Raw genomic sequence first — 20,867 nt, forward strand, 5'->3', positions numbered from 1 at the left:
GAGTACTTGGGTCTTTCAAGCCAAATAATTCCATACAGCATTTCAAAATAAGGGAAAATCTCAGCAGGTATTTTGTCACTTTTATTCTATTGTTACTGTAATCTGAATAATCACTTCTATCCCAAGCCTTCTGTGTTGCACAACTTAGCCCTGTATATGCACTAACTTCAGCTTCCACCTCAAGTTTTCTTTAGATGCCTCACAAATCCATTTCTATGCTTACGTTGTGCCTTAGGTGGCTATAATCAAGGAAGGCAATATAGTATAATATTATCATAATTTTTATTTTAGAGTCTTGCTGATAACTCAGGGCAGTTGCAATCCTTATTATTATGGCAGACTCACTCTACCTCTTTTACTGCTCATAACTGATCAACTCTGATATGGGGCTGTATTCATTTTCCCCACCCTTGAAAAGGAGGCTGACTGGCTCACAGACAGCAAGAAATCTTTGGAAAGGAAAACTTCTAGCTGTGTACATGACTCCAATAAATTTCTTGCAAACTGTATGCAAACTGTTTTCTGTGCATCTGTTTCAGTAGTGAAGTGAATGGTATGAGGCATATTTCATTACAGATTATGTCGGCTTAGAAATACTTCTCAACTCATGTCTGAATATTTAATCAGAGTGTATACATCCACATGTTTATGGCACCACAAGGCATAAACCAGTGAAGAATCAGGTATGCTACCCAGGCCTAACTGAATGATAGCTCAAAACTCAGGATTGCCTTATTGATACCTTCTTGGTACAACAAGAGAACAGATCTTTTTCAACTGACGATTAAATTTTGCCTTTCTTCCACAAACACTTATTTTGCTTCCCAGCAAAAGCATAGTATCTTATTGCTAATACTGCTAAACACATCCATGTTTTCCTCTTGGACATTGCATGCATTTCACAGTAATAATGAAGTCACTCACCACAATACCCACCTTTTGGTTCTCAGTACAGACATTTGATAAAAATAGTAGGAGATTGAGATAATGAAGAGCAAGAAGATAAAAGTTTACCTGAAAGCTATGATATACTTTCAGAGAACATCCTTCTACCGTGGAAGGAAAATATTCCCATGTTTGGGAAACATACAGAAGCATGTGCCTTTCAGTGTGTCCCAAAGATGGAGGGAAGGAGGAAAAGGAAGGATGGAAGGGACGAAGGAAGGGAGGGAGGGAGGAAGAAGGGAATTGAAGGAAGCATGGAAGGAAAGAGGACAGAAAGAACGAAGAAAGGAAGGAAGGAGGAAAGGAAAGGGAGGGCAGAGAAAGCAAACGAAGGAAGAAATGAAGGAAAGAAGAAAGGAAGGAAGAAGTGAAAGAAAGAGGGAAGGAACGGAGAGGATGGAAGAAAGGAAGGAGCAAACTGGAGTGTAGCTGCTTGTGCTGTTCCTGCATGTCTCGAGACCTGTGATTAACTGAATACTAATTTTGTTCTTTCATAAATAAATTAAAAAAGATCCTTTCTTTCCTCAGAAAATATAGACTATACATGTTTTGACAGATCCCTTTAGTTCACCACTGAAAACAGTAGGCACGTATTTGGCATTAAAAGGTATCAGAAAGGAAATAATTTTTTAAAGACATAAAAGCCCTTTCTAAGGTGACAGACTGTAAGGAGGAGGAAGAGGTTTTAGAGGAGAGGTTTCTAATACTCACTTTCATCAGAGCTAAAAGCATTTGGTAGGATTTGGCTTTTTTCCCCCCATTATCTGTACAGTCAGAATTTCATTTAATTTAAATGGCCTTTTGCAGAATGTAAAAAGCTTCCACCTAAACTTTGTCTTTCCCTTGGCCTCTGAAGAAACCAGCCTCACAAGCACAAAGGTAGCTGCTGCTGCAGCCTTGGAGCCAGCAGGCGGTTTGGGTTTCTAAGAAGGTCTCAGAGCTGTATCCCGCTGAAGACCCTGCCTTTGCTCAAGAGGCGAGGTGGAGAGCAATGGACCTTGGAAGATGGAAAAACCTTGGGATACCGGTGCCTGCACCAAATCAGATCTGAAAATAGAATGTCCTCTCCAGTACACACCTAACACAGCTGCCATGAGAATAGTATTTGAAGATAAATTGGAGCACACAACTCCCTTCTGCCAGTCCAGAGGCACACAGTCCTTCACCAGTCCTTTGTGCAAGGTCTGTGGCTACAGGCATGCTTTAGCAGTACTGGGGAACTTTCCTGGTGCTTGGAAGCATCAGGATTTATCTAGTTTGGGGGCTGAGCAGAAAAATTAGCATTTACAGCTATATAAACTGCATGGAAATATCCAATGAATCCTGTTTCCTCCTTATATCTTTGTTTGATACATATAATTGCTAACTAAGTGGAACAGAGTTATGCCATCTAGTTGAGCAATTGCACAGACCTGTAAAGAAATGCTGGCATCAGATTACCCGGGCACTCCTTGTAACTACACCCTTACAAACAATGTATGTACGTCTTTAGCATTGGCGCAGACAGGCAGAGAATTGGTGTTTGCAATATTCTCCTAGAGTCTCCACTTCGCTCGCATCATGGCTGGCGCTCCCCCGGAGTCTCCGCTTTGCTTGTGTCATGGCTGGCTCAGATAGGGATCCCTGTCTAGGAAGGGAAGTTTCTGAGCTGCGCAACATGGTATGAATGTGGGAAAAGGCGACAAGCGTGAGCAAAATGTCACTAAAGCTCATCTGCTGCTTCTTCTGCGCTCTGATTGCACCAAATCTCACAGGTAAATGGCTAAATTATCTTCAGTTGCCTTAAGTCAGAAGATGAAGGGGTTGTGAGAAACAAAAAATCTTTTGTCCTTTTGTTAAACATGCCTCTGCAAAACTTAAGCCAAATAGTATGAGGTCAGGTGATTTTGAATTTTAATTCTTTGTCTAAAATTAATACTAGAATAAGCAAATTAAAAAGACAATCCATAAATTCTATGTTCTGCAAGTCAATTCTGAAATCTAAAGGGGAGTGTCAGTTTGAAGGAAATTAACTTACTAATCCTGTATTTGTCTCTGCTTTTTTGCTGTTCTGTGAAAAGCTGAACTTTCAAGTCCTCTTTTAATGCTGATCCCTTTGAGCACAGGGGATGCCCTGCCTGGGAGTGGATGCAGGGTCAGAGAGGAAGGGTATAAAGTGTTAATAGCTCAAAAATGTTCACTGAGGGGTCTCCTTTACCGTGGGAGGAGGTTGTGCAATTTGTAATCTGCTTCTCCAAGTAAATGCTAGGCTCCAAACACATCTCCCAGAAGGAGTTTGGCCTCCAATCTCCTGACTACACTTCAGTGTTTTTGCGATGGTCAGTCCTCTAGAAAGCAAACATGGCTTGCCAGTGTGCTCGGATTTTGCTCAGTTCTGTCTTTCTAAATGTGCCATCTTAGCTCCTGAATTCAGGTTGTGTCTTGCTCCATTTTGTTCTCTGCCTCAGAAAAAATAATTCTATAGCTTCCTTGGCCAGCAAAACACTTTGGAACATTATTTATAGTTTTTAGTTGCTAGGTACAGAAACCACTGACTCAGTGTTAAGTTGCATATGCTCTGAAAGTTTATTCTGTGGAATAGGGAAGATTATGACAAATATTTTTAAAAAGATGGCAAAGCTGGGCAACTATTCTTTAAAGAAATTTGATTTTATTTTTACTGTATTTTTGTTTAAGGCCTGGCTAGTTGTGTGATGTTTCCACAGAGGAACCATGTTGCCTGTGTGTGTAGTGACTGCCAGTCTTGCTCAGCCGCCTACTCATCCAATTTTTTCTTCTACACTGTGACAGACAGTAGGCAAGAAAGGTTGGATAACTTCCACCGTGTCCCCCATTCTCTTGGCCTTGACCTGAAATATGAAAATTTGTGTCCTAGTCTCCTTTTTGAGCAAAGAAGATTTTTTGATTGAATGTTTATGTCTAAATCTGCCCCTGTGGTTGCGTAGAGCAGACACCAGGTTAGAAGACAGTGTGGTTCCCATCTAGCCTGGGAGTCCAGGCTTTGTATCCCGGGTGCTGGGGAGAAAAACAGGCAAGGGAGTATGTACTAGGGTCTTGCCTTTTGCAGTCAGTTTGTGCAATCAGCAAATGAGGGAGGGGATGTTCCCCGAACCTTCAGGTTAGAGTTATAGCCAATGAGATTGTTTAGCATAACTTATTATTGTTGCCTAAAATGCTATGTTTCTGAGTTAAAGATGTATGGCTTTCATTTTCGCCATTTAGCTTACAAAGAAATTCCTTTAGCTTTTTGGGGTGTTATAGACATTACTCTATTTTCTTGTCACCTATATTTAGAGTTCAGAATTCCCTTGTCAGATTCCCCCTCACTGGAATTTCCTCAAATGCAGAGAGGCAGACCATGCTCGAAGATGCAAGAAGCTGGTGACATTGTTGTCCTCCAGATTAGAAAAAGGAGATTAAATGGTACAATGCTTGGAAGTTAAAAGACAATGCTTATTAGCACAGCAGTAAGAAGGATTTCTCAGGCCTGTATGTAAAATTTTAAGGGGCATGCCAGAAAAAGCACAGATAAGGGAAAGCACTTCTGAACACTATGCAACACTGATTCTGGAGTTACTGTTTCTTCTTGTGTTTGCTGAGCCCCTGAAAGGAGAGGCTATTATGAATAAAGAGATAATTTTATTAATATTTTTGCAGTGTTAACCTACATTTAACAGTAAGTGGTGGTGATAGTAGTGATGAAGTAACAGCAAGTAATGATGAAGTAGTAGTGATGAAATATTATTGTGTTCTATATTCACAGAGAAAGAAGGGTATCAAAATCTATCCCAGAGCAATGGAATTTTATCAGGGTTTATTTAAGGCATTTTAAACTGAAAAGTAAGACAGACAAATGTACTGGACTTGATCATGAATTTTTTTTTTTTAAATTGTAGATTCTTTAAGTTTAACACAAAGAGGAAAAAAATGTTAAACAAGAGAAGTCATCACCATTCTAAATGGAAATCCATTCTTTGCGTAACAAATGAAATGGAATAGACTTCTGACAGGGTAGGAGACAAAAATGGTGTTTACAGAGAAAATCTGGACATGTCTTTTCTTTGGCATGACTGGAGATGTTAGGGTAAGAGTCAGTACCCTGGCTTGAAAGACTGTAGTTTGGCTTTTCCTGTGAGGCTGTTTACATATTGTTTGTGAATCCAAAATCAAATGGAAGTGGTACGCAGCCCTGGACTAACAGCCTTCTGGGTCCTGCCTGCTCTCTCTGTCCAGTTGTCTCCAGCACTTTGTATGATTGTTGTTTCTTTTCCCTTCAAAATGCATAGACCAGAGTTAATGGAGTATTTTAGTGCTGAAACAACATACTTCACTGTTAATACTCGGTGCTTTCCCTTTTATATAACCTAGAATTGTCTCTTCTCCCAGTGCTAAACATGTATTTGCTTACAATTATTTTGTGGGCTGTTGCAACAGATGGATTGGAGAAACCATGAATATAATTTGTTTGGATATGACACAGGATTCGTTATGTCTAGATCAACAGTATTTTGGAAGGGCATGAACCTCTCTTCCAAACTACAGCTTTCAGCATGGCTCTGGGTCCCTGGCAGAAAGCAGGGAAGTACATCTGCTTTTATTGCTCAGGGACCCCATTTAATTTGTGTACTGGATGAAAAGATCTCAAGTTTTGGCTTTACACCTTTTTGATTCAGTCCTGAAGGCTGTCCACTGTGTTTGCAGTAGGGCATGGTTATGTAGTTACAAACATCTCTATACATACAATCAAGTGGGACATACTAAGTCTGAATCATAAGTTTCACTTTAGTGTATTTGTTATTTAATTATTTAACCTTACAAGCACAAAATCTTATAATTTTTACATGTAACAGCTACACACACACATATATGTATACTTATGCCCACACAGATATCTGTTTCTGTATTCTTTGATTATGAAAGGTAAAGAATATCTTTCTCTAGGGATGCAGTTCCCTTCATCTGAAGGCAGATGTCCAAACTAGTGTGCCATTCATGTGAACTATATGTCCATAACACTATACCCCACCACCACCATCTTAGCTGCAGTGCTGGAGACTTCATTTTCTGACACGAAAGTGCAAACACTCCATGGCACTGAATGAATAGCTGCTATGTGCTATCGCTTTGCCACAGAAGGTATGTGGCCCTGTAAAAATCAGCAAATATGCCCTGTAGATAACACACATGAGTATTAGGTTTTTATATATCTTATTTTTCTTGGAGAAGAGTTACGAGTAGCAGAATTTGTGCCCATCCTGAATCTATTAATACCAAAAAGAAACTTAAATCAGTGAACTCCTTTCTTTATAGAGACACATATACTGTCATTAGGCCCAGAGTTTTTCCTAATGAAAGGAAGAAAGAAACCTTAGTGTCTGTATACAAACTTTTGCAGTTCAGCTGACGTGACGTGACAGGTCTCACTGTGCCAATAGAAGAGTCACTGGTTTTGCCAGAAAACCAGGAAAACAGTGTAATAAGCTCAGCATAGCCAGGAAATTAAGATTGGTCTCAACCAGATACAAAATAATCTTTGGGCCATTAAAAGGTAGATAGTCCAATTCAGAACTATCTTCTTTTGAAATTGGTTTCTAGACAGTTTAATAAGATAGGGTTCAGTACTGTTGAATACAAAAAAATATATATCCAAAAAGTCCTAAAGTCAAGGGCTTAAAAAATTAGGAAACACTCCAGTGCAGTTCACCCCTGTTCAGAGCTGGAACATCATTGTGTGGTTGAGTCATGTGGAGAAACTAGTGTCTGATCATGTAACTGAAGTCTGTTACGTAATTCACGCACTTAGGTATGCCAACTCCCAAAATTAACACGGGAACCAAGAGTACAAGGAAAAGTAGTAGCAAACAATTTAAATGTTGAGAAGCATGGAGAATACAAGAGACCAAACTGGTGGTTGAGCTACAGAGTGAAGGTCAATAAAGACTTTTTTTTTTAAAAGACAAAAAGTGCCTTGACAGTAGTATGGACCCCCAACCGGACAGAAGCGATAGAACTGCTGATATGGCAGACAGTGACTCTTCGGCTATCTAGATGGCAAGGAAGAAAGCTTCTCATCCCATAGATATCTGACTTTTAGTTTAAAGAATGGCCGAGCATTGTGTCAACAGATCCATATAACTTATGCCAAAGAATCATAAAAGAGTTGGCATCAAGGCTCTCCACATCATTAGTGATTTTATAAAGATATGAATACAGGGAATATTCTACGGGCAGAAAGAAGACCCATGTTGTTCCAATGCATTAAAAGAATAATCATAATGAAAACATTGCTCATGGACTTGTCAACCTGGTTTTAATCCTGGGTAGAACAACTGACATTAACTGGTTAACTTTGTAAACACAGCTTAAAAGAAGACACCCTCTTTTAATGACAGTTAAAGACTAATGGAAGATAGACCTTGTTAAGTGAAATAGATGTAATTAAAAAAAATAATTAGGAAATAATCTTCAGGTAACATAGATATATTGTGATAGAACAGTTACCTTGTTTCTGGGAGAGTGTTGAAATGACCACTGCTACACTGGGTTGGTTGAAACTGCTCCATCCATTCCTCCCTTCCTATGGTTCCTTGGGAACCATTCCCTGTTGGGCAGAGAGAACGTAATTTTCTTGGGACTGGAGGGTAGCAGAACAGAGATAAGTCTGTTCCCATAGTGTAGTGCAGGATGTGCCCGTGGGGAATCCTGCCTTCAGTGCTCTGGTCCAAACACTGCTAAGTATTTTACAGTAAGTTGCCATAGGATAAAATTAACTACACTGTAGGTACCATCTCATACTTATGCTTTGATGATCTCAGAGTAATGTAATACTTTAATTTATAGTCCATTGAATAAGTTTATTCTATTAAGAGGTATGTTGATTACAGCCTACAAGCACTTACATTATTAGAATCCTGCAACAGAAAAAAGCTGCACCAAAGCTAGGATCTTCTACAGCGTCCAGTCAAGCCTGGAAAGAAATAGCACATTTCTAACCATGACATCCATTGGAACAGTTTATAGAGTGCAATAGGGTGTCTGTTACTTGACTTCATTAACTCGAATTCGATGGCTTTATAAAAGCTTGACCTTTTCTCGCTGTTTTACTGATACAATGAAAAACTCTGAAATAATGAAAAGGCATGCTTTGCCTTTCTGTAAGCAGTGCCAGCCTAGCTGCTCCGTCATTTGCTCTTTGGTTGTCATTTCTTCTTCTCTGTAAAATACTTTCAAACACTGAAGTGACAGTAGTGAAATGAAGAGTGCATATTTCTGACGCAAAACACAGTTTTACACTGTTCTAAGCTTTTTTCCTAGTATATTCATATATCTTTTTTCTTTCTTTCTTTTTTTCTTTTGCTGGGAATTTTAGGTGAAGATGCTTTGTTGCCAGCACCTCAGAATATCTCTATTCTTTCTACCAACATGAAACACTTCTTAACTTGGAGTCCTGTGATCGTCCAGGGAGAAACTGTGAGATACTCTGTTGAGTTTCAGGGGTAACTTCTGGTTTTTTTCTTCTTCTTTGCTCTTTGAACACTGTTTAGTTAGACTTAAAATCCTGCACTGTTTGGATGTCTTGAGCACTATTCAGTTCCCAGGCATAAGAGAAGTTTGGTACTCCAGCACTGTTGATCGCAAGTGGGGGAAACAAAAACCCTTTTGCTCCAGTTCTGAGACTGTTTACAGGTTAATAGATACCCAAGTAATCCAAGGTGTGCATTAATCCCACATATGAAAACTACCTCAGTCTAAAGAATTCAAAAGTTAGGGAGGTTAGCAACAGTTTATTTAGAAGAGGAAAGAGAAAACATTTGAGATTTATTCAGTGTTAATCTTTTAAACATTTAACACACATTACAGGAGGTTTCTGCTACATCTTGAGCTATGACTTGTATCACAGTATGGCTTTGGAATTCTGGTTTACCAGGGATGATCAAGTCAAGTGAGTGGGCAGGATTTGATGCATCAACACTGCGTTGGCTACCCCTACCTCCTACAATATCATGCTGCATTTGGCTCATGAACAAGCTGGCTCTGGGAGATTTTCTCTAGATAAGATCTAAAACACACCCATACTGGTTTCATACACTGCTGGTATTCCAGCCCCAGTGTATCCCAGTACTAGTTTTACCTGGAAAGAACCAGCAAGCAGCCTTAGCCCATGTCATGGATATATCACCTATCAGACTGTTGCCTGTCTGTTTTCTTTTCCTCTCCTCAGTGAGTATGAACGAGAGTACGCCAATGAGAGCTGGATTCCCATCTGTGAATGTTCACTCATCACAGCCACAGTGTGTAACATCACAGATGATATCTCAGCCACTGTGGCCTATAACCTGCGTGTAAGGGCAGACGTTGGTGTTGGAAGATCAGAGTGGGGCACCCTGGAAGGTTTCTTCAATCGCATCACAAGTGAGTCCTGCTATTTGGCTTAAGCTACATCGGTCGTGTTAATTTCTCAGAGTTCGGTGTTGAGGGATTGCTCAGGTGCATGTTTGTGTACTGTGCATGTCACGCAAAGCCCATAAATGCACAGAGTACATCCTACTTCTCATCTCCTCTCATGCTGGGTTGGGATGTTCCACTCTTAAGACAGCCATGCTGTGTTCTTGGACATGAGTTCCTCCTGAGGCAGGGCTGAATTTGCCAGGGCTTGAATTTCAAGGGCTTCAAAGATAGGTAAGAAGACTCCAGGCATTTCTTTTGGCAAGTTGGCCACTCTTGCCCATGATTTTGAAGAGTTCTGATCAATCAGGGTTGCGGTCAATGCTCCATCTAATCCGTGTCATCTAGTCACTTCTGAGGGTCCAGAACCTGATCCTATGGAAGCACTTACTCTAGAAAACAGCCATGTTACCCTCTATCTGCCTCATGCTGTCCTGGAAATCCCACTCCCTTCCAGACATGATTCCCTCCTCCCATGTTGTCAGATACATGAGGTAACCTCAGAAGAGGAAAGAAAAACGGAAACCGTAGCATTGCTGCAGTCCTAGCAATGAAGGGTATTTTCTCCATATCCTTCCTACTCCTGCAAAGCTTGAGGCCCAGCTCAACCCAAGGGTCATGTTGCAGCCTAAAATTAGCATACTATTTCCAGTTTTCCTCTGGAATAATTACGTCTGTTCTCTACCATGTAGCCAACTGCTTTCAGCAACAAAAACTGTGGTGGAAAACCTCTGATGAGGTCACTATTAGAGTGCAACTCTGTCTGGGATGGGCAGCGGTCATCAGTTTTAACCGGGGAAGAAATTGCCTGTCCGAGGACAGAGTTGACCCTACCTTAAACCTTCATCAGTCATTGGAAGTTATCTACTACTTCATGAGTGAGCAGTCCTCACTCATACAGAGCACTTAGTCAAAGCAACACCATCAGAAGTGCCACCTAAGTATGTGACTGTGTCTCTTGGTGTGGAAGTGTTTTCTAGACAGTGCTTTAGATGAAAAATCCTTCCCTTTTCCAGCAGCTATGGTGGCACAGAGATGAGCTACAGACCACACTGTCGGGCAGGGATAGGGGAAGGATATTCCTTAGCTTGACCCTCTTCATGAAGAAAAGCTGCAACTTTCTCACGGTACAGTGAAGTATTTGACAGCTTGGTCCTGTGTCGTAGAGACCTCAATACAATCCTCTGGCTAAGCTGTGAAAATTCAGAGGATACAGCTTGCAATGGGCTACAGTGTGAATATGCATATATGGACAAATGTTTAAAGGAAAAGTCACTGGAAGTTCTTGTACTTATGCATTTTTACTGCTCACTTTCCTTGTCTCTGCTTTCACATCTCTTAGGAAACCTGGCATTGAGTCTGAGAGGAACTAAGGAATTCAAAGCACAGCCCACAGGTTCCGTATGTGGTTCGTAGACAGTCAGGGCATCAGCATAGCCCACAGTACTTCCAGACTAAAAAAGCTCCAGTGTCAAAGCCTTAGGTGTAGATACACATAAAGTACAATAACACATGGAAAACACTTTTAAAAGATCTTCCTAAAACTAACAATTTAGTCAGTCTTACTTCTTTATTAAAATTGAGATAGTTGGTATCCAGTGTGCTAGCGCAGAGATAAATCTAAATGATCCTCTTTGGTTAGTAGTTGCATCTTGCAATGTCCATTTGTTAATACATTAGCCCAATATTTGTTTTTAACATCCAAATGATGTTATACCTTTTTTTTATTTTGAGACATCATGTTAAGCAGATTCTCAGCTTTTAATTTAAAAGTATAAAGTAGTTTTCCAGGCCTCCCATTTGTGGCACACTCATCATGAACATACTTGGATTTTATGTTTTCATACTGCTCAGTATTCATGGCAATTCACTGGATGTAAGAGCAAATTCTATTAAGAACATCTCTTCTGTATGTTCCTATACATTGCTCTCCTTCCTTTCTTGAAAGCAAGGAGGTTAAAACCAGTTTCAGCTACAACAGAGTGGTAAAGAATGGCATAGATAAGGAGTGCAAGGTACAGTGTGTAGTTTCATCCATGCTTGATTGATTCTGATTGTTTCACTAATATTCCTCAGACCAAACCAAGCTTTGAATATCGAACTAAGCATGAAGCAAATCACCTACAGGTTTACTTGCATACATTTACAAAAACTTAAGTCACAGCAGGTCATCAGCCCAAGTCTATCTAAAACCATGTAGATACTAAAAGAAAATGAGGGTTCACGTGAACTGCCAGAGTTACCCTCAGGCTTGTATTGCTTTTTCCTTCACCTTTGAATAACTGCCAAAATTCCCATGAAGAAGCAGTGGTTTCACAGCTCCTGTTCTGTATGTTAGTGCTAAGCTAATGCCCAGGAGCAGAAGAACTGGCCTCATCTGGTGTCTCAACTTCTGGTCACCCAGCTGGTTCTGTTGCTGTTGATCACACGGGACCCTTAGGCCAGACACTTCCTCCACTGGAGATAATTCAAAACTTTTCAAGTTCCGTGCAACTCAGCTATTGCCAAACTCCTGGTTGCAATGCCAATCATGGTTCTCCTCCTGCTCAAAGTCTGCTACAATATCTAGACATACTGGGAGGTAGGGCAGAGAGAATTTTCTGCCCCACTGAATCAAGCAGCTATTATTCCAGATTAATGTTACTGTGCTCATGATGGCAGCTTCTCCTCCTCTCCTAGCTGGGAAAGGGAAGACAGTTTTTAAGGGTTGCCTCTGATGTGATAATGGTGCTCTCTCTGTGTTGGCAGCTTCCCTGACCCCACCTCTGATGAAGGTCATAGCAGATGGGTATCATTTACTAGTGGAGCTGGAAGACATGGGGCCTGCCTTTCAGTTCTGTGTTCTCTATTGGAAGAAGGGCGAGGAGAGTAGGGTGAGTTTTACCCTTGGGTTTTGGGCAATAACAGAGAGCCCACATACTTAGAGTGAAAGCATACAGGCATTGCCCAGGGCCTGTTTGCCAGTCCAAGCTCCTGCTGTGAGGCTGGAGGACCTGCCTGGAGTCAATGTGCCATATTCCTCTGCACATACCAGTGGGTTGCTCTTACCCCCATGGAGAAGCTTGTGTGTTCTTTCCACATTTCCTTCTCCAGGAAGAGGAATCCCCTCAGGGACCTCAACTATCGAAAGAAACCACAAGTCAGGAACTGAAGGTGTTTATGCTGGCCACCTTCTCTGAATATAATTTGGTTTACTCAGACCAAGATTAAGGTGTCACACTGAGGTGATCTCAGGAGTTTTTTGTGAAACACCTGGGTAATACTGAAGCAGTGACAATTTGTGTTCTATTCAGGTCATTCTGTTTCCATTAGACATCAATTTTATTTTTTTTCTCCTGGGAACTTGATGCTTCCGTAGCACCTAAGAACATAAAAGCGTGAAAGTAGCCATATAAAGTTAGACCATGGGACCATCAAACCCAGTATCTTCCCTCTGCCAGTGGGCAACGGAGATAACCGAGGAAGATAATAAGGAGAGGGCCTGTGTGTAATTACACTTAGATTATTTTCTGAGATCTCAGAGACACAGCTGCAGGAAATTCCTGAGGCAGAACTGGTATCATTAATAGCCCTTGATGAATTTTTGTTCAAGCCATGTAAATTTTAGCATGTACAACTTCCTGTAGTCAGGAGTTCTGCAGCTTAACTGTTGTGCAGTCTAAATCTTGGTTTAGGAGAGAGAGAACAGTTATTCCCTATTCACTTTCCCCACCACTCTATAATTTTATATTGTGTGTCTCTTTCCAGGCCAAGGACTCCCAGCCTACTTAGTTTTTCCCTATGGAAGCCCTTCCAGCTCTTTTTGTCTTTACCAAAGTGGGCAGGGAGTAAACCTTCACAGTTCAAGGTGCAGGAGGACCATAGAACAAAACACATCTTCACACTCTTCTCTTTTCCCAGCAATTGTTAACATGTGTGACTACCACAGAGCAGAGTATTCCATGAAACCTGAACCCCAAGTTCCTGTTTCTGACAGGGGATGCTCGACTTAAGGTTGAGTCACTGACTGTGTAAAAATGAAGGGGAAAAATTCTCATGAGCATCATTTCACATTTATCTGTGTTGAATTTAATTTGTCATTTTATTACAAGGTCCTCCTGCAGTTCTTCACAGTTGGCTGTCATCTTTACTGTTCTGAAGTGATTTTTTAGTATTATTAGCATGTATCAGTTTTTATTTTTCTTCCAGATCATCTGTAGTAATACAGTGGTGAGCACAGATCTGCATGGGTCTCCACCATGACCTCCTTCCACTCTGAGAAAGGATTAGCAATTTAACCATACAAAAGTCTTTCTTCTATCAGGAAGCGGCAGGAGCAGGGCTGCTCACTATGAGCCGGCAAGTCAGGAGCCAAGGACGATCCCAGTGCAAGCAGTGCCCTCCCCAGTGAGGCATAGACCCACAGGGTCTGATTACAGTGGGCAGAACTAGGTGCTGGTAACAGGGTCCATCAGCAGCCCCAGACAAGGCAAGCGATGAACCAGGCCCAGGGTCTGTACAGGGACCCCAGCCAGGAGCAAAAAGGAGATAGGACCAGAGACAGGGCTGGAGGACAAGGCTGCAATGTACTTAACAAGGGTCCATCCAGGAGACAAGCTATGTACAATGTAGGTCCAAGGTCCATCCTGGAGACAGGTCTGGAGACAGGCACACCTCCAGCACAGCTCAAACAGGAACTGAAGGTCCTGGGCCGAGCTTAAATGGGGCTCCTGGGCCATGGACAGGAGGGGGAGGATGGGGTGTAGGGCAGCCAGGGCTGGTCAGGGCCGTTGCAGCCTGGTTAGTGCACTCCGAGCTCCGATGTCTTTTTATCCCATGGCTGTTAGCTTAATAGGCTTTTGAAATAGATCTTCTTGACCACCTTTTGGAAATCCAAGTAAACGAGATCAACCTTGTCCATGAGCTTTCTGACACCTTAGAAAGAATAATATAGGTTTGTGTCTGATTTCCTTTTACGAATGAAATGTTGTCTTCTTCAGTATATGGTATTAATCACCTAAACATTAATTCCAAACTTCAGAATAGTTTCTACCAACTGGACTGTCACAAGCATCAGATTTGCTGGTCAGTACATGTCTGGTTCTCTGCTGGGACCCTTTTAATTTTTTTTTTATAATTGTCACATTCGACATGTCTGATTTGAAGTTTTTGCAAGAGGTTACACACCCCAGGTAATCATTGACCTGATTTTTTTCCTTGAAATCTTTTCGAACTAATGGCCCTCAAGGTCATGTTTCTGTGGAGAAGGGTATTTTGATGGAGAGAAGGACTTGCCCTGCCAGGAGAGCCCTACTGGCTTGTTGGAGGTGTCCATATGTGTGTGATGCTGGAGGCTGATCAGGCCTGCTGTGAGCACAGGCTTTGCATCTGCAACGCAGAAAGAATTAGGAGCAACTAGCTAATTGTTAACTGTCCTCTCATGACTGGGGAGACTGGGAATAGCAACTTCATTTTGCTAGCAGTTAATGGAGTACTATCTGTTGCAAGAAAATAATGTACTGCTGTTCATATGCTGTTTAAGGGTTGATGAAGTGTTACAGTTGCACACACCAAATTCACTTGCTCCGCACCAGCCCAATCCATCCCCTCTCTGTGCTCCAGAGTCATGGCCCAGCTCTCACACCCCTATCACAGCATGGTTCTGGCACTCCTATCATATCATGCTAACACAGGCATGATTTTGGCATCCCAGCAAAAACTCAGATCAGTCAAGACCTTACTCAGTCATCAAGCCCTTACACCAGGGGAGTAGGTTGTGGCCCAGCATCATCATTATGCCTCTTTGACTCACAGCTCCTTCTTTCCATCCCCTCCTACCCTTGCAGACATGTGAGGTCTCATTCTGCACTCCACTGTGCTTCCTTGTCTGCTGCTTTTCTCCGTCTCTTCTCTTATTCACACAATCCTCTCTGACACCTCCTGCTCCTATTATTTTCCTTTCTTTTCTCCCAGTAAATTCTGGGCTAGCATCATGTTAAGACTCCTGTTCTCAGTTAGGTCCTTGCCCTATGTTCTGACGCTCTCTCTCCTGGGCCTGTGGCAGATGCAACGGAAGGTGGTGAAAGAGGTCAGCTCCGTGGTTCACCTGGACACCATGGAGGCAGGACCTGATTATTGTGTAAAAGCTCAGACATACGTCGAGGCGATCAACAGAACCAGCAGCTTCAGCCAGACACAGTGTGTGAGGGCACAAGGTAACAGCCAGCCTTCCTTCCTACTCCCCTCATGTAGTCATGCCCAAGAAGGATAGCCCACAGCTCTTCTTTTTGTTTCCACACAATATCTCCTGTCTTGTTTGCAAATGTGCTGCCCATTTGTTCCTTGGGGGAGGTAAAAAAAAGATGACTTGGCAATGCAGCTGCCTACGCTGGCACTGGTATCCTTCCCTGGAGTGTGCCAACAAAGGATCTCACCAGGGTGGGTGGGAAGAGCAGCTGCAGAGGGTGCAGGCTGACTGCATTGGGTGGTTTGTCCTCACAGTCTCTCTGAGGAGTTTTGCTGCTTCTGTTGTTTCTAGGTGGCAGATCCGTGTGGCTGATTACTGCCCTCATCTCCTCTGCTGGCTTTGCTGTGGCTGCTTTGACCCTGCCTTTCCTTACCTGGAAAACAAGTAAAGTCTTTCAGTATTCCTGCTGCCCTGTTGCTGTCCTGCCAGAAACACTGGTAACTTTTTTTACTGTGCTTTATTGGTTTTTAGAGTGCTGGGTATTCACAGGAGCATGGGGCAGGCAGAAAAAGCACACATGCATAGGAAGCCTTGCTCATTCCAGTGTGATGAGCTGAGCTGCAGGTGTCAAGCAGTCCACGACTTGGCTGCATGGCTGTCACTGCCTTCGGCCTAGAGCCCTGAACGGGGAAGATGCTCCTGGTGCTTGTGGGGAAGCAGCTGGGGAGGCATGGACTGACCGTGCCTGACCAGCTGCTCCCTGAACAAAACAGCTGTGTCATTAGCAACACTGCTCCGTGTCCCCTGGTACCAGCACTGAGCTTCTCAACTCCTTGGTGAGGAGAAACCGATCGTCAAAAGCAGCCGCTTTTCTTGCTCACTCAGGAGGAGTATGTTTAAGTCAGTAGCTTAAATGTGCTGTCCAGTTCAAGTGAGAACACAGGCAGCAGCTTTCATGGCTGTGGGTTCCTGAGCACTGGGTCTTTGGGCAGTTGTGGCAGGAAGGATGAGAGGAACGGTTTGTGGGGAAAAGTGACAGACAGACTAGCTCATCAGCCTGAGGGTGTTTGAGTGAGTGCATTTGTTTTACAGAAAGTATCAGAGCCCCCCACCCAGCTGATACTGTGTGGCAGTGAAGAAGCTGAGCAATGTGACCTGACCGTGCATGTGATGCCCTCAGAAGAAGTTCTCCGACTGTGGATTCAAGAAACACTTTAGAGCACCCCAGAAAAAAAACAGCCAGTGGAAACAGATCTTCTGAGCAGAGCTGGCAGATTGTGCCCCAGCCTCTTTCCTCAGAGTGCCAATAAGTAACACTCTTTTCTTTGTGTCTAAAAGCTGCTGCAAACCAAAGGTGTTGTGTATGATGAGCATGTGGCCTGCTCTGGTCCTCTTTGTAGCGTCTTCATCCATCTACATAAAAAGCAAGTAAAGGTCACAGGTGACAACTGCCAGTTTCTATACTTTCCCTTCATATCCATACCCATATCCAGACATGAGTTAACTCATGTTCCCTTTACTTCTGTCAGCCACATTGATGGTCCCAAGGCAGAGCCCACCCTTCAGCCACTGGGATTTCACCAGAGCAATAAATGTAGAGCCCAGTCCCTTAGTTCCAAACCATTTCAGCATCAGTATTTTTGCCTCAGTATTTTTAAAAGAAATTAAGCAGCCAGTAAGAGCTTCTTACGTGGCTAAACCAGCTGGAATGGACAGGAAAAAAATTGCTTTTAGGGCTGCAGGCCCCGACCTGAGGTTACACTCATTGAAAAGGATGTTGACAGTGACTAGACACAACATAATAATTTGGTGCATGTGACAGATAATGTATGGTGCCAAGAAAACGTACAGACAGTGCCATGAGGGATGGCTGGGTTTCACCAGTGCTTGGGGGGAGTGATGTGAGAAACAGCCAGACTTCAAAGATGGTTGGAGGGAGCATTGAGAACCTTCTGGGGAGCAGAGCTTTGCAAGACCAGCAACATTGCTAATACTATATAGCCTCAAGATCACCCAGGCAGGGTGTCAAAAATACAGAAGCTGGGTGTGCATGAAGGAAAACTAGGACCTTTAGGAAAAAGATAATTAGGGGTGAATTGTTTAAATGAGAGGGGATTGGAGTGGAGAAAGGTAAGGAAAGGACAGAGAAAGGTAGGCTCAAGAAATGGGAAAAGGGACAAAAGGATGTGCAAATCATGTGGTCAGGATTGTCCAGGGTGCCTGCTGGGCATCCCTGTGGTTCAACACCACACCTGAAGCAGGACATTGACTATGTCACACAAGGCAAACCTGCTTCTGTGGTCAGGAGGGGCAGGGTGAGGGGCAGCTGGAGTGCTTATCTTCGCTAGCGGAGGAACAGCAGGATGTACGGATCAAGCATCACAGCATTACCATGTTAGTGGCCATTCCAGACCTGACGACATCATTATCTTCCAGATATCTTGTCCTCTTAAGGAAGCAAATTCCAAAAGACAAATTCCTTCTAAATATAAATAAAATATAGTTGTTGCATATATTGTAATTATGGCTGTCACTTCGAAGAAGAGTAATTTGTTACCTGTGAAGCAGAGACTTGTGTTAGTTGGACATGAAAAGACTTCGAGCTGAAAAACTTTTTTTAAAGCTGTCAGTGGATCTAATGAAATGCAAGACAATGTGCTTTTTTAAATTTCGTTCTTGCAATCTTGCATCGGGCCATCAGGTGGCAACAAAGCACCGTGAAAAAAGTAGAAGTGACTCAGGACTATTCGTACCTCCGTGTTCTCCTGTCGAGGCAGTTCATGCCCTGGTTCCTGGCTAGCACCTCATTTTCGTGTTGCAGCCCAGTTGCTTGTTTTATTCCTGTCTTGCTAGCTTCTGTCTGGGCAATATTAGGATATAGTGCTTTGGTGTTAAATAGTAAGATTGGTACTGCTGAATATGTAGCAAATTACAGGGCGAGAAAATCTGTGCAAGTCTGAGCATTGAAGACTGGGGGTCGATTTTTAGGTTGTTGATAATTAACTGGGAAATGCCTAGTTGCAAACACCCATATGATGCTGGGCCCAGACAAGGAGATTTGGGAGCAAAGAGGAGAAGGGCATGTGCATGGGCTGATATGACACGTGCTGAGGGGCCCAGCAGGTCTTGCGCCCTCCCTGAACCTAGCTGGGGTGGCAGTGGGAGGCAGTGACTGGCTGATTCTGGCAGCAGGCAGTGGAGAGCAATGATTTTGTTGAGGAGGACAGTCAGCACAGAAGTGCACTCCCTTGCAGGGCTATGGGCTCTTTCTCAAACATCTCCTTGAACGGCTTTGCCCAGTGCTTGAATTTTCAAGGCATAGCTCCCCACTGCAGAGGCCTTGGTAGTAAAGCTGGTTTAGAGAGCTCCTGTGCCTTGCATTTATCCTTATTTTATTCCCCATTGACCTGGATGAGTTCAGTGTCTTGGTTTCCAGTGTGCCCCACAGGGGTGTCCCCATACAGGAAAATGTCCTGTTGCTTGTCCATTCCATGGCTATAGGTCTGAAAAGCCTTAGCAGTTCCTCCTACCTCTTCCTCCCTGACATTGTTGCATCATGGCAGTACTAGCAATTGTTTAGGCATACAGAGAAAAGCAGGGAAAGAGAAGGCCCTTGAATGTGAAGGGTTTTTAAAAATTATTTTAATGCATATTTTCCAGCTGCATATTAAGCATAGAGCGTATGTTTCTTTCTCACTTGCAATAACATTTTATGCCCTTCCTCATCGCCAATAAAGCAGTTAAACCGTTGTACAAAACTGCGCAGACAATGTTAAACAAAAGAAACACCTGAAAAAATTTCTTACAACAGGGAGTTGGAAAGGAATTGTTTAAGTGCCGCTGCCATCTTAGCAAGACTGCATTCAATTTGCATCAGGGTATTCCAGTTTGTGTCTGTGGAGACTTGAAGCCAAATTTGAGATGCTGATTGAAAAGTCCCTGGAAAGCTTCTCACTTTGAAGTATGTGCTGTATTTTGTTAAGCCTGAAAATCATGGTATAGAACAAGAGCGATTCCTTTGCCATCCATGTACATAGTAGCACGGTGGCATTGGCATAGGCAGCTGCCATCAGTTTAGTTCATTTCCTTGCATTGCAAGAGTTAATCGTGCCTTGGCAGTCATGGCAGTGGCTGCCTTTGATAACTGATTTTGCTCCCACAACCATGATACTACATTTCAAAGAAGGACCAGACAAGTAACCGCAGCGAGGAGCAATGTGTACTGATGAACTTTGCTCTGTTTCTTTCCGTTGATGTGGTAGTAAGCGGCTCCATTTCTTTCAAAATATACTTCTTTTTTACTTTCCTCAAAAAACGTTGCATGAAAATAAAGCACAAACTGCATCGCCTTTTTAGTGAGTTTTGTTTCTATGCTGCATGTAACCTGTGGGATGTGATTCCAAAAACCCAACTTTTTCCTGAGGACTTTGTAAGAAAAGAAGAACGGAAGAAATGCTGATAAGACTGGTTTTCAAAGAAAAAATTATTCAGTCTATTAAATGAAGACCAGCATAAAGACTGTTGATTACACGAGCATTTAAGAAGAGTTACATGATATTACTGGCTTGACAAGAAAGCAAGGAATTCAATTATCTATTCCGTGACACTAATTGGCTGGAATATAGCCTAATTTTTCCTGTGAAGTATATTTCCTTAAAAGTATATTACTGTTTGCAATTTTTAAGGGCTGATATTAATATACAGTCCAGCATTTCACTGTCTGATCAAACTGAGATCTTTAACTTGATAAATTACCATTTTAAGTATTTTCTACATTATTACAGTATGTTTTGTCTCTTTAAAAGTTACCTTTTTTTCTTAAAAAATCAAAAAGGAACCAAAATCACTACTTTGACTACAAATCGATTCAATTTCTTGTGAAGGTGGTACTATGTCCTGCAAATGAAGTGCTACAAAGATAATAAACATCTAAACCATTGCAGATAAAGATGTTTATTGATTAAAGGGTTTCTGTACAGGTGATTCTGTTGCTATTAAAGTACAAAATTGCAGAAACAGAAAATTAGTTCAGGTCTTTTGTGGTCTTCTCAATAAACGGAAATATAGAAAATTTCAGAAATTACTAAAACAAGGTATAAAATGAATTAAAAGATGGCAAGGCTAAGTGAAATTGCCCAAATAAATACTGCACACGGAGCCCTAATTTGGTTTCATTCTGTGTATGGGCTATAATTTAGCTATTACTACAGAAATGGCTACTTCTGAGGAGTTTAATGTCTGTGATTCTCTCGGGATCAAACTCAGACCTTTGTTAACAGCCAAGGGCATGCTCTCACAGTGCAGGCCAGCA

General features: G+C 42.3%; 1 protein-coding gene across 2 annotated transcripts; it reads left to right on the plus strand.

The window, feature by feature from the left end:
- Nucleotides 1-2,518: 2,518 nt before the first annotated feature.
- On the plus strand, nt 2,519-20,569 carry IL20RB (interleukin 20 receptor subunit beta). 2 transcript variants are annotated; one of them, XM_076351211.1, is made up of 7 exons: nt 2,519-2,699; nt 8,315-8,441; nt 9,167-9,357; nt 12,139-12,263; nt 15,434-15,584; nt 15,908-16,053; nt 16,649-20,569. In XM_076351211.1, exons 1-7 carry the CDS (start codon nt 2,612-2,614, stop codon nt 16,772-16,774), a joined length of 954 nt encoding a protein of 317 aa, XP_076207326.1. In that variant the 5' UTR covers nt 2,519-2,611; the 3' UTR covers nt 16,775-20,569. The 2 variants fall into 2 exon arrangements, with proteins under 2 accessions (XP_076207326.1, XP_076207327.1); XM_076351212.1 differs by lacking the exon at nt 8,315-8,441.
- Nucleotides 20,570-20,867: the final 298 nt, after the last annotated feature.

Source organism: Aptenodytes patagonicus, chromosome 13 (assembly GCF_965638725.1).
Source record: "Aptenodytes patagonicus chromosome 13, bAptPat1.pri.cur, whole genome shotgun sequence".
Lineage (NCBI taxonomy): Eukaryota > Metazoa > Chordata > Aves > Sphenisciformes > Spheniscidae > Aptenodytes > Aptenodytes patagonicus.

What these genes read in the sequence shown, in the direction of transcription:
- IL20RB (XM_076351211.1), top strand. Translation starts at nt 2,612, where the DNA reads ATGTGGGAAAAGGCGACAAGCGTGAGCAAAATGTCACTAAAGCTCATC. An exon ending in GATTGCACCAAATCTCACAG is followed by an intron (nt 2,700 to 8,314) that starts GTAAATGGCTAA and finishes TGGGAATTTTAG; the next exon opens with GTGAAGATGCTTTGTTGCCA. An exon ending in CTGTCCTGCCAGAAACACTG is followed by an intron (nt 16,054 to 16,648) that starts GTAACTTTTTTT and finishes TTTGTTTTACAG; the next exon opens with AAAGTATCAGAGCCCCCCAC.